This window comes from Bufo bufo, chromosome 5 (assembly GCF_905171765.1).
Source record: "Bufo bufo chromosome 5, aBufBuf1.1, whole genome shotgun sequence".
Lineage (NCBI taxonomy): Eukaryota > Metazoa > Chordata > Amphibia > Anura > Bufonidae > Bufo > Bufo bufo.
The window spans coordinates 41,749,571-41,763,500 of NC_053393.1; the positions used below are offsets into that span (position 1 = coordinate 41,749,571).

The 13,930-nt window shown below is 45.4% G+C and overlaps 1 protein-coding gene across 2 annotated transcripts in view; it reads right to left on the reverse strand.

Annotated features, from left to right (window-relative positions):
• Nucleotides 1–1,590: 1,590 nt before the first annotated feature.
• The window catches only part of NSMCE2 (NSE2 (MMS21) homolog, SMC5-SMC6 complex SUMO ligase), a 274,166-nt gene continuing 261,826 nt past the window's right edge, over nucleotides 1,591–13,930 (reverse strand). For both annotated transcript variants that reach the window (XM_040431682.1, XM_040431683.1), the window contains 3 exons: nucleotides 13,104–13,204; nucleotides 4,285–4,391; nucleotides 1,591–1,880 (listed from right to left, as the gene is read on the reverse strand). In XM_040431682.1, coding sequence (XP_040287616.1) covers nucleotides 1,766–1,880; nucleotides 4,285–4,391; nucleotides 13,104–13,204 — 323 coding nt within the window. In that variant the 3' untranslated portion in view covers nucleotides 1,591–1,765. The remainder of the gene's footprint in view (nucleotides 1,881–4,284; nucleotides 4,392–13,103; nucleotides 13,205–13,930) is intronic.

Consider the following 13,930-nt stretch of genomic DNA (forward strand, 5'->3'; position numbering starts at 1 on the left):
AAGTAAGCTGTCATACAGCTGCGTCGGCAAAAAAAAAATGTATTGCTCTTTGAAAGAGAGGAAAAAAAGGAAAATGTCGCTGTTTAAATTTGTTAGGTTCTGAAAGGATTGAAAAATAAAATATTCTTTGAAATATTTTATTTTTCAATCCTTTCAGAACCTAACAAATTTTGGCAGAGACATTTTCCTTTTTTTCCTCGCCTTCCAAGAGCAATACATTTTTTTTTTGCCGACACAGCTGTATGACAGCTTTTTTTTTGCAGGACGAGTTGTACTTTTTTTTTTTTTTTAAATGCCACCTTTAATGTCCTATACAACGGACTGCGAAACTGTAAAATATTTGACAGGTGGAATAGGGAAATAAGCTGTTTTTGTGGTAAAAATGACATCATTGCATTAGGCCTCATGCACACGACCGTATGTGTTTTGCGGTCCTCAAATTGCGGATCTGCAAAAAAAAAACGGATGATGTTCCGTATGGCATTCCGTTTTGGCGGATCCGTTTTTTTTTTGCGGATCCATTGTAATAATGCCTATCCTTGTCGGCAAACTAGAAAAAAATAGGACATGCACAATTTTTTTTGCGGAGCAACGGAACGGACATACTGATGCAAACAGCAGACGGTCTGCTGTCCGCGTTTTTTGCGGACCCATTGAAATGAATGGGTCCGCATCCTATCCGCAAAAAAAAACGGGACGGACACGGAAACAAAATACGGTCGTGCGCATGAGGCCTTAATCAGTGGGTCATTGTGATTACGGTGATACCAAATTGTTATGTTTTACTACGTTAAGAAAATGAAAAACTTTTTTTTCTTTTAAAATTTGCCTGGTGTCGCCATGTTTTAACCCCCATAACTTTTTCATTTTTCCATCGAAAGAATTGCGTAAGGGTTTGCTTTGTGCAGGGAAATGCTTCAGTTTTAGCGGTACCATTTTGGGGTACATATCAATTTTTTATCTTTTTTATAAAATTTTTGGGGGGAGGCAAAGTGATCAAAAGTTAGCAATTGAAGCTGCCACTTACAATGCTGTTCTAACACCTCTCCCAATGCAGTTTAATCGCAACTAATAGCTTCAGTCATGAAAAAGCAATCAAGATCTGACCTCCATGACTGAAGCGCGACTCACCAGTATTTAATGGCGGAGATGTCTTGTACAAGCCATACTAATTGAGAAAGCTAGACGGATGAGTAGTGAAACATCTTCAAGAAAAAAAATAACATGTCTAGTTGCTCTGACTTATTACTACTGACATACCATGATCTGGATGAATGAGAACCTTCACAAACACAATGGTGGCAAAAATGTGCAACCTCTTTCCACAAATCAAAGCATCATTACATCTGGATTGCTGTGTTCTGGTGTGTGCCAGTGGGGACTGACGGTCATACTCCTGCTGTAACAACCAAAAGCTGTAAAGACCAAGAAAGAGCTACTCAATATAGTGGGTCTCATCACTGTCTAATACATGGGGGAGAGTCATCCTGCTGGGGTTACTCCCTACCTGAAGCAGTACTTAACCTGTTATAGGTAAGAAGACCCTACAACTGCAATACGGATGGTGACGGGAACCAAATAAGCAGCGAAAAAGAAGAAAAATGTCAAACAACTTTATTAACAAAAAATATTTTTTTTCAGAACTGGAATACCTCAATCCCTCCTTACATGGTACACAAGCCTTAACTTTTGCTATATCTTACTACGGGGTTACACAACGCGTACAAAATCAGCTTCAAAGTCACCGGACTATAAGCTAGAGGATTCATTGCTTAGATTGACTTTGCTTCTTGTGTATGTCAATGGCTCTTTTGAGTGCAGTGTCTGGAACGAGATCTGATACGCTCATGTCAGAGACATCGCAGCCAATGGTTGGACACCTATAGAGACAACACAGGTAAGAAACACTGTAAATCCCTTACAATGGATACAGCAAAAAAAACTAAAAGAACATTTTGAGACTGCAAAAGGAATTACACCATGAAAAATGCATGAAACTGAATATTAAGTATCCATTTTAACTGGGATAAAAATTGCTTTTTTTCAAATATCCAATTAAGGAAATCTAAATTTATGCAGGCAGTTCCCATTCTGGATCCGATCAGCTAGAGCAGCTACAGAGAGAGTCCCACTTCCCTGAAGGACCCTTCGCGTCCCCGCATTACATAGACAGCCCTTTGTGTTTAATAAAAATTGTGCAATGCTTTGTTTGTCCTGTGGAGATGCTGCAGGAAAAGTGAACACTTGCTGTAAGGTTCCTCCACAGATTACAGCTGATTGCTGGGGAACTAGTACAGAATTAGTACATCCAGTTATCTACTTATGGCCGGGGAACCCTTCTAGCAACAGGAGATTGTCCAAATTGAAGAACCCCTAAAAGATTTACAGAGAAACTCCTGTAAAGGGAACCTGCCCTAAAACGTAGACTCAAGATTCCTTCTATTACCAGCCGACCACGTAAGGGTGCATTCACACGACTGTATAAATGGATCCGCATCGGTTGTGAAATTTTGCGGAAAGGGTGTGGACCCATACATTTCAATGGGGCCACAAATGATGCAGACAGCACACCATGTGCTGTCCCCATCTGTTGTTCCGTTCCGCAGCCCCGCAAAAAATATAGAGCATGTCCTATTCTTGTTTGCGGACAAGAATAGGTATTCTGTATATAGCGCCGGCCGTGTGTGGTCCGCAAAATGCGGAACGCACACGGACAGTATCCGTGTTTTGCGGATCCACAATTTGCGTACCACAAAACACTTACGGTAGTGTGAATGCACCCTTATGTGTATGGGATGTCCCAGCTGACAGCAAAAGTGTCTGGCAACTGCTTAAGGATCTGTTTCCATGGGCCGATACACAGGGTAAAAATAGGGAACTGACCATTCATTCCCGCTCATTGCCCGCTTATTCAGCAATCATCTCCTTTCCATGGGAGGAATGATCGCAACTGTCATCCATCACCCTATACAGCGTGACAGCAGCATACGCCTGTGCTGCAGACAAATGATGATTTTATGTTCTACATAAACGATCGGGTCAACTGAAAAATTAGCGCTGTGCTAATCTGCGAGGAGATGGGCGGCACATTAGCATGAGCCAGTTATCGGGAACGTTCATTCCTGGTAATCTGCCCCGGTAAATAGGCCATAAGGTTTTGTTTCACGGACATCCTGTAATGAGCGCCAGCCGACTTACTATATTGATCGCTTAAGTGTATTTTACTCTAGGCAACTATTGGGAATGAACGGTTGTATGATTGATCATTTGCAGTTGTGTCATCGTTCTTACAGCTGTTCGTTTCAATTTCCATTGCCATTGCCAACATATCAGTTTACCCAAGGGGATGTGCTGCCGACCAATAGTCATTTCTATCTGTTTGGAAAAGATGACTACAAATGAATGTATTATATTTCACTGTTCGATATCTTGGCATGTTTACATTGGGCTATTATAGGGAACGATTGGTCAGGATAAGGGCTCATTCAGACGACCGTATGAATGGGTCCATGTACCTGTTCCGCAATTTTGCAGAACGAGTGCAGACCCATTAATTTCAATGGGGCTGCAAAAGATGTGGACAGCACACCATGTGCTGTCTGCATCCGTAGTTCCGTCTGCGGCCCCGCAAAAGAGATAGAGCATGTCCTATTCTTGTCCACAATTGCAGACAAGAATAGGCATTTCTATCATAGCGCAAATTGCGGAATGCACACGGGCCGGTATCCGTGTTTTGCGAAATGGTTGTCTGAATGAGCCCTAAGCCATCAATATCTGATCAGTGGGAGTCTGACATCCCACGACCTCACTGATCAGCTGTTTCACAGTAGCTCACAAACTAGTTCTGTCCAATGTGCAGTGAAAGGAGCTGGTTACTGCAGTATTCACTACAATGGCAGCAGCCACCAGAACCATCCACTACACAATGGATAGAGCTGTGCTGTTCCAGTGCTGGAGCAACTGCAGAACAGGTATCAGTGGCAGAATGGGGTGTCGGACTCTTGCTGATCATAAACTGATGGCCTAACCTGAAGACAGGCCATTAATATCAAAAACCCGGAATATTCAGATTAAGGGGATCTCAGATGTTTCATAGGCCCATAAGAGTCACCCACTTTAAATATATCACCCCGATACAATGTCTGATGTAGAGATAGGGCCAGCAGATTCTGAGGAACTGCACTAAAGCTTTAGTTACAGGGAAGCAGCAAGCCCATCATTCGGGTCACACAGCTTTTACTTCCATATAATACCAGGAACTAAAACAAATTTTTGAGAACCCACCTGATGTTTTTATTTTTCCGGTGTCTGCTCTGAATCATCTTTTCAATTGCTTCTCTCTCATACGTGTGACCGCACGCTTTGTTTTTCACTGGGTTCACCATCTCCATCTGCAAAGAGACAACAGGTTACGGTAACTCTACGACATTTCATAAATCAGTGCAAGCGGAGCTAGTGACCGCCAGGTTTATAGTAGTGCACACGGCGTGATGATGGCGTCCCTCCAATTATCACTGGTCACGTTACAAGAAATTAGAGACTTTACCCCATTACTGCAAAGAAGGCACATACATTCCTGCTATGCATCATGTTGTCTAGTGACAGACTTTGCTCCACTGACAGGCAGTATGTTGTTATGGCAGTAGTCTGTATTATGACACAAGATTAATGATGTCTGCTCTATCCATATGAAATCAGTGAAAATGGGATTAATAAGGCCATCCCAATGTTGTCTTGCAGTATACTTGCACATACTGTAGATAAGGCTTCTATAAAGTGCAAGTCACACAGTTACGTGTAGTGCACCATGCTGGGTAACACCCTATAGGCCCACATTTATCCAGTCAAGATACTGTTCATGGCTGTGCTCAGAGGCACTACTGTGCCGACCAGCCAAGCCCCTGCTGCTCAACCTATCAGTGAGGCTACGAGCCGACCCAATGAGGTTCCTGGCTCAGCGTCCAATCCCAGAGCAAGGCGGGAGATCTAAATCTGCAACTCGGTGATTACCATTTGTCTGTGATTTTGTTATCCCGGCTCCTGTGTTATTTTTTTGCTACTCCCTACTAATCCATTTGAACTCCTGGTAATCTGACTGTGGCTTGGTTTCTGGATTAACCCCTTGTCTGCTGATTTAGCTCCTTACTAATGCTCCTGGTTTTCTCACTGTGGCTCATTTCTGGATTAACTCCTCGTCCGCTGTTTTGTCATTATCTGTCTTTCCTGACTCAGTGATTGCCATTTGTCTGCGATTTTGTTATCCCGGCTCTCTATTAATGCATTTGAACTCCTGGTAATGTGACTGTGGCTTGGTTGCTGGATTAACGCCTTGTCTGCTGATTTGGACCCTTACGAATGCTCCTGGTATTATGACTGTGGCTCACTTCTGGATTAACGCCTCGTCCGCTGTTTTGGCATTATCTGTCTCTCTTGGTTTTGACTCTACTATTTGCACACCTTGGTCATTCTGGTAGGTCTGCTTTCTGCAAGCTCACACCAGTTTTCTGCTAACTTACTCTACGGACATAACTTGGATCCATAGTAGCCAAGTCCTACCGGATTTGTGGCGGGCTCTGGTGAAGAACCTAGTAGTAGTCTTAGCTTCCTACAAACCAGAGTGGTTAGGAAGACTGGTAGCAGTTGCTGAGTTTGCTGGCTGTGGTTCCTGATGGTGGCCATAGTATTTCCTTTGCGCTCTTACTATTAGATCAGGTTGGCTGATCAGCGGAATATAATTAAATTCTGCTTAACCAATCGCTAACTGCAGTAGTTATCCACTTCAGCCAGTGATTGGCTGAGTGCGCAGTCCAAGCCATTTCCGTTGTGTCAAGCCCAAGACCTGAAAGTAGAGAAACGCAGGGACCAGCAGCCGAACAGCAGCAGTGGAGAATCAGTGAGAACTGATGGTTTGATAATTTAACCCACTCTGTCCGAGGTTTTAATTAAAATTGTCCACCCACAATACCCCTTTCACTACATTTTACCTAACCTGAAACCACTGCACCGCTCCAGCAGCTCCCCCCACCCCCGGTTCTACTTTCCTTAGGACCGAGTCACTGCAAATAGCAGTAAATATTCATTTCTCAAGACACTCTGTGGTCAATTTCACAATTTCGCAGGGGGGAGGGGATCCAATTCCAATCAATCAGCGGTTTTAATTCTAGGCATCACTGCATGATCACCATGCAATTACTGATGATGAGCTGACGGCTTGATTGACAGGTGTCTCATTTTTATAATAGATAATTATGCAAACGTGGGTTCTAAAAACAGAGCGACGATGGAGCCTGAGCGTGGTGTCCTGCTCATGACGCAGCTCTATAGCTCTGCGGATGAAGTTTGATTTGGCTGAAGTAGCAATGATCACTTGCAGGGCATCAATGAACCTAAACATGTAGTGCAATCAAGGCCTGGAGTGCTGCATCCAAAGGACTGAGGATCGCAATACCTGCAGGGCACCACAAGGAAAGCCAAGCTCCACTGGGTTACGTTGTTAGAAACAAAGTAACAGAAAAGGAATGATGGACAATGTGACAACGAAATGTATCAATCATTTACAACACAGCAAGGTACATGAGCAGCATCCCTAGAGGGGTTCTCCAGGCTTTTAGGAAATCAGTCCTTTCTTCTCCCCTGATAGTTTAGTTAATACTTACCCCTCCATTTAGAAACAGCCCTGGATATTCCCTCCTCATAGAGAGATGACATGTCACTTTATGATCGTCCAGCCTTTCGGACCTCCATCCATTCTGAGATCCCTTCACTGTTTTTCCCTGCACAATGGCACCTAGCCACCTGCCAAGCAGGGAAATGCAGACGGCCATATTTAAGTGAATGGATCCTGCTGCAGTTCCCCTTCGCAGCAGGTGGCTGAGGGTCGCTGCGCAGGAAAAAACAGGAAGGCCCACTTAAAGGGGTTTTCTAGGATATCACATGATTGGCTTATACCAGTGACCACCTCTTTAGTTTGGCAAGTGCAGGAACCCCATGAAACAACTCCTCATATTTCAGCTTCTTGGACCCCCCGGGGGGGCTCTGTTCACATCACGTTTAATGTATACGTTGGGATACATACATTTCATGGATGCCGTACAGTGCCATTCATCCATAGGGTAAAAGACAGACATACAAGTCAGGTCCATAAATATTGGGACATGGACACAATTCTAACATTTTTGGCTCTATACACCACCACAATGGATTTGAAATGAAACAAACAAGATGTGCTTTAACTGCAGACGGTCAGCTTTAATTTGAGGGCATTTACATCCAAATCAGGTGAACGGTGCAGGAATTACAACAGTTTCTATATGTGCCTCCCACTTGTTAAGGAACCAAAAGTAATGGGACAATTGGCTTCTCGGCTGTTCCATGGCCAGGTGTGTGTTATTCCCTCATTATCCCAATTACAATGAGCAGATAAAAGGTCCAGAGTTCATTTTAAGTGTGCTATTTGCATTTGGAATCTGTTGCTGTCAACTCTCAAGATGAGATCCAAAGAGCTGTCACTATCAGTGAAGCAAGCCATCATTAGGCTGAAAAAACACAACAAACAGAGAATTTGGGAGAGCTTTTGGTGTTGCTGAGCTCACCGGTGCGTTCCTTCTTTTTAAGAATGTTCCAAACAGTTTTTTGGCCACGCTAAATGTTTTTGCTATCTCTCTGATGGGTTTGTTGTGTTTTTTCAAACGAAAAAAAAATATGAAGAGTATTGTGGAATTATGGAATATGGCGCTCCCACTAGCGATTTTTGAAAAATAGAGAATTTGGGAGAGCCTAAAATATAGCTTTTACTATTAATTTATATAAAATATATAGCGCCACAAACAGGTGATTGAAATATGGCTACAAGTATGGAACAGTCTTACCATTCCGACGCCCCCTGGTAGGGATCAGCCTAGCGTGGTGGAAATAATACCGCGTCTGGGCCGAGGGTTGGATGTGGTCGTAGGTAAATTCAGGTTGTAGATTGGTGCAGGGAACCGTTGTCCCTAATGCGCCCTGATGGGGGAGGGGGCAAAGCTGCTGTTCACCTGCCTATCTACACAGAGTTCCTACCCCGCAAGGGGCGGCTCTGTCCGGATACCTTACCCTAAATATGGCGGGTATCCCTAATGTTGCCCTATAGGATGGTTCCCAACGTGTCACGTTTCAGGTGATAAATCATCAGGGGAAGAGATCCAAGAAATGTGCAAAAAATCCTACAAGGAAAAATATATTCAACATGAGGATCTGGAAAAAAGAAAGGGTTCACATATAATGGGGAAAGAAGAACGATACAGGGACATACCTTAGATCAGTGGATCAATAGGATAGAAAAAAACGGACATTGATGGTCCTAAGAAGAAGAGGACCCCGCGAATTCATCAAAGAGGGGCACCTCTGGGGCAGCTGATCTGATGTTGTCAGCTGCACACCGTTTGCCATGAGGACGCTGTATTTGAGGAGCAGAACGCGCGCCCTTTGTCTAACGACCGCCCCTAGGGGCGGAATGGTACGGTCACATGATCGGAACGCCACACCCCTCGGCAGAAGCGGCCGTCCTGTGGACCGCACCAGGCCGTGGAGCGCAGCGCAACGTCCGGTCACGTGGGGCGGCCGGGAGAAGGGCTGGATGCGGCGCCTGCTGCTAGGCAACTGACCGACGCCAGGAGTGCTCAGACGTCCGAATCAGCTGCTGGAGAGCAAACGTAATAGCCTGCGCTCTTGTAAATATACAAATAGCATTTCATGCAGATTACAGGTTAAAGAGGCATGAGTGCTCCTATGACTACAAGCCAGGAGGCATATAGTATGTAAATATGAGCATTTGATGACATTAGTCAGGGAAAAGGGAGGCGGGCAGGGTAGGGGGGGGGGGGGGGGGGGGTTGGGAGTGAGGGAGGATTAACAGTGGCTTTCAATATATACTTGGGGTGAGATGATATCCCTTACTGTGCCCCCTAATAGATCGGGGTGCATGATGTATGCAAGTACAGGGACGGCTGGGACTAATGGTGGAAAAATAGTCCATTACAAAAAACAACCAAAGTTTAGCTGCTCGTTAAGTCCTAAGGGAGCCATGGTCTTAAGATCATATATCCATCTAGCTTCCCTCTGTAGGATCAATCTGTCCCAGTCTCCCCCTCTTGGTGGTGGATTCACTTTATCAATGGCCATAAATGAAAGACGGCCATGGCCGTTGTGGGCATTCTGGACGTGTTTAGCCACTGGGGTATCTTTGAGTTTGGCCACGTCACTAAGATGTTCCCCTACTCGCCTACGAAATTCATGGATTGTCTTGCCAATGTATTCTTTCCCACACTGGCAGACAATCCGGTAAATAACCCCCCGGGTCTTGCAGTTCATAAACTCGCGAATGGTAAATTCCTTGCCCGTAACATTACTCCTGAAAGATTTGCCAGTTGTGATGTGCGGACAGGCGATGCAACCACTGCATCGATAACAGCCATGGATGGAGTTTTTAAGCCAAGCACAACCCGATGATGGTTGTGGGGTGTATTGGCTATTAACCAGCCGATCCTTGAGGCTCCTTCCGCGTCTATAGGATATGCTCGGAGTTTCCCCGAGCACCTCCCTCAGATCCGGGTCCATCAAAAGGATGTGCCAGTGTTGGTTAATTATTTCCCTGATGGATTGGGCTTGGCCATCATATGAGGTTATTAGGCGGGTGAGTTTAGTGGATTGTGCTGGTTTCTGTTTGGGAATGAGTAGACTAGAGCGGTCTGTACTCAGGGCTGATCTAAATGCTGCTTTGAGTACCTGATGGGGGTAGCCTCTGGACAGAAATCTCTGGCGAAGATCAGCCGCTTGGTACAGAAAGTCCCTCTTGTTTGTACAATTCCGGCGTAGACGCAAGTATTGTCCCTTCGGGATCCCGCGTTTTAAAGCAGGCGGGTGTTCACTTTCCCAACGGAGGAGCGAGTTGGTAGAGCTGGGCTTTCTAAATATAGAAGTGTCCAACTCACCCATCTGGCCCTGACCCGGGGGGTTATTTACCGGATTGTCTGCCAGTGTGGGAAAGAATACATTGGCAAGACAATCCGTGAATTTCGTAGGCGAGTAGGGGAACATCTTAGTGACGTGGCCAAACTCAAAGATACCCCAGTGGCTAAACACGTCCAGAATGCCCACAACGGCCATGGCCGTCTTTCATTTATGGCCATTGATAAAGTGAATCCACCACCAAGAGGGGGAGACTGGGACAGATTGATCCTACAGAGGGAAGCTAGATGGATATATGATCTTAAGACCATGGCTCCCTTAGGACTTAACGAGCAGCTAAACTTTGGTTGTTTTTTGTAATGGACTATTTTTCCACCATTAGTCCCAGCCGTCCCTGTACTTGCATACATCATGCACCCCGATCTATTAGGGGGCACAGTAAGGGATATCATCTCACCCCAAGTATATATTGAAAGCCACTGTTAATCCTCCCTCACTCCCAACCCCCCCCCCTCCCCCTACCCTGCCCGCCTCCCTTTTCCCTGACTAATGTCATCAAATGCTCATATTTACATACTATATGCCTCCTGGCTTGTAGTCATAGGAGCACTCATGCCTCTTTAACCTGTAATCTGCATGAAATGCTATTTGTATATTTACAAGAGCGCAGGCTATTACGTTTGCTCTCCAGCAGCTGATTCGGACGTCTGAGCACTCCTGGCGTCGGTCAGTTGCCTAGCAGCAGGCGCCGCATCCAGCCCTTCTCCCAGCCGCCCCACGTGACCGGACGTTGCGCTGCGCTCCACGGCCTGGTGCGGTGCGGTCCACAGGACGGCCGCTTCTGCCGAGGGGTGTGGCGTTCCGATCATGTGACCGTACCATTCCGCCCCTAGGGGCGGTCGTTAGACAAAGGGCGCGCGTTCTGCTCCTCAAATACAGCGTCCTCATGGCAAACGGTGTGCAGCTGACAACATCAGATCAGCTGCCCCAGAGGTGCCCCTCTTTGATGAATTCGCGGGGTCCTCTTCTTCTTAGGACCATCAATGTCCGTTTTTTTCTATCCTATTGATCCACTGATCTAAGGTATGTCCCTGTATCGTTCTTCTTTCCCCATTATATGTGAACCCTTTCTTTTTTCCAGATCCTCATGTTGAATATATTTTTCCTTGTAGGATTTTTTGCACATTTCTTGGATCTCTTCCCCTGATGATTTATCATCTGAAACGTGACACGTTGGGAACCATCCTATAGGGCAACATTAGGGATACCCGCCATATTTAGGGTAAGGTATCCGGACAGGGCCGCCCCTTGCGGGGTAGGAACTCTGTGTAGATAGGCAGGTGAACAGCAGCTTTGCCCCCTCCCCCATCAGGGCGCATTAGGGACAACGGTTCCCTGCACCAATCTACAACCTGAATTTACCTACGACCACATCCAACCCTCGGCCCAGACGCGGTATTATTTCCACCACGCTAGGCTGATCCCTACCAGGGGGCGTCGGAATGGTAAGACTGTTCCATACTTGTAGCCATATTTCAATCACCTGTTTGTGGCGCTATATATTTTATATAAATTAATAGTAAAAGCTATATTTTAGGCTCTCCCAAATTCTCTATTTTTCAAAAATCGCTAGTGGGAGCGCCATATTCCATAATTCCACAATACTCTTCATATTTTTTTTTCGTTTGAAAAAACACAACAAACCCATCAGAGAGATAGCAAAAACATTTAGCGTGGCCAAAAAACTGTTTGGAACATTCTTAAAAAGAAGGAACGCACCGGTGAGCTCAGCAACACCAAAAGATCGGGAAGACCATGGAAAACAACTGTGGTGGATGACCGAAGAATTCTTTCCCTGGTGAAGAAAACACCCTTCACAACAGTTGGCAGATCAAGAACACTCTCCAGGAGGTAGGTGTGTGTGTGTCAAAGTCAACAATCAAGAGAAGACTTCACCAGAGTGAATACAGAGGGTTCATCACAAGATGTAAACCATTGGTGAGCCTCAAAAACAGGAAGGCCAGATTAGAGTTTGCCAAATGACATCTAAAAAAGCCTTCACAGTTCTGGAACAACATCCTATGGACAGATGAGACCAAGATCAACTTGTACCAGAGTGATGGGAAGAGAAGAGTATGGAGAAGGAAAGGAACTGCTCATGATCCTAAGCATACCACCTCATCAGTGAAGCATGGTGGTGGTAGTGTCATGACGTGGGCATGTATGGCTGCCAATGGAACTGGTTCTCTTGTATTTATTGATGATGTGACTGCTGACAAAAGCAGCAGGATGAATTCTGAAGTGTTTCAGGCAATATTATCTGCTCATATTCAGCCAAATGCTTCAGAACTCATTGGACGGCGCTTCACAGTGCAGATGGACAATGACCCAAAGCATACTGCAAAAGGAACCAAAGAGTTTTTTAAGGGAAAGAAGTGGAATGTTCTGCAATGGCCAAGTCAATCACCGGACCTGAATCCGATTGAGCATGCATTTCACTTGCTGAAGACAAAACTGGAGGGAAAATGCCCCAAGAACAAGCAGGAACTGAAGACCGTTGCAGTAGAGGCCTGGCAGAGCATCACCAGGGATGAAACCCAGCGTCTGGTGATGTCTATGCGTTCCAGACTTCAGGCTGTAATTGACTACAAAGGATTTACAACCAAGTATTAAAAAGTGAAAGTTTGATTTATGATTATTATTCTGTCCCATTACTTTTGGTCCCTTAACAAGTGGGAGGCACATATGCAAACTGTTGTAATTCCTGCACCGTTCACCTGATTTGGATGTAAATACCCTCAAATTAAAGCTGACAGTCTGCAGGTAAAGCACATCTTGTTAGTTTCATTTCAAATCCATTGTGGTGGTGTATAGAGCCAAAAATGTTAGAATTGTGTCGATGTCCCAATATTTATGGACCTGACTGTATACTGTGTGATATACTGTATATACAGAATAGTGCAGTCTATTGTTTGCAAAATACTGACATATACCAGCCACAAGGGCACTCTAGGGGCCTCTGTCGGGGTAATGTAACACTATGGACGTGTTTAGGCTTAGTGTGACATGGAAATGAATGGGACATTGGTGTTCTCCGCAGTCAGACTGGACAACTGTAGGCATAGAGAAGACGTGTAGGACTCCGTTCAGTACTGTACCTGTGTTATGGGGCAGGTGAAATTAGCAGTGCTCTGTGTGAATGCAATCTCCTCGTCATCGTCCTCCAACGCTCCATCTTCTGACCCTTGAGAGATGCCCACTAGGGGACAAAAGAGGAATAACAATAACATTAAGCCTGGTCTCTACCAGTCTGGTGCATTCACTCAGCTCAATACAGTAAAAATCCCTTAAAGGGGTCTTCCGGTAATAATGACTTTTCATCCAATGCCCGCGGCATGTCTCCTGAAACAGAAGATTCATACTTACCTGCTCCCCACCGCTCTGATCCATGTTCTGGTTCCCGCAGTTGTTACATCCGGCGCTGGATGGACATGGTCACATGCTCTACTGCAGCCAATGACTGGCTTCAGAGGTGACTCGGCCACAAGCGACACATCACCACTGAAGCCATAGTCACCACTGTGACTATGCCCATGCAGCGCCAGATGTAAACGATGCCGGACCCAGACCATGGACGCAGCGCCGAGGACCAGAACGGCGGGAAGCAGGCAAGTATGAATGTTCTGTTTCAAGAGGCATGCCACGGGCATTATATAAAACATAATTATTCCTGGACCACCCCTTTAAGTCCGACATGAATGGGGCCCAATAGATGCCAGATTATCAAATACGGTATGTCAGAGTATCAGCCATAAGATGCGTACAGCTCTCCTAGGGCCCATTCAGATGGCAGTAGTGCTTTGCGGATCCGCAAAACACGGAAACTGGCCATGTGCGTTCCGCAATTTGCGGACCGCACATGGCCGCAACCATAAATAGAAAATGTCTATTCTTGTCCGCGACTGCAGAGAAGAATAGGACATGT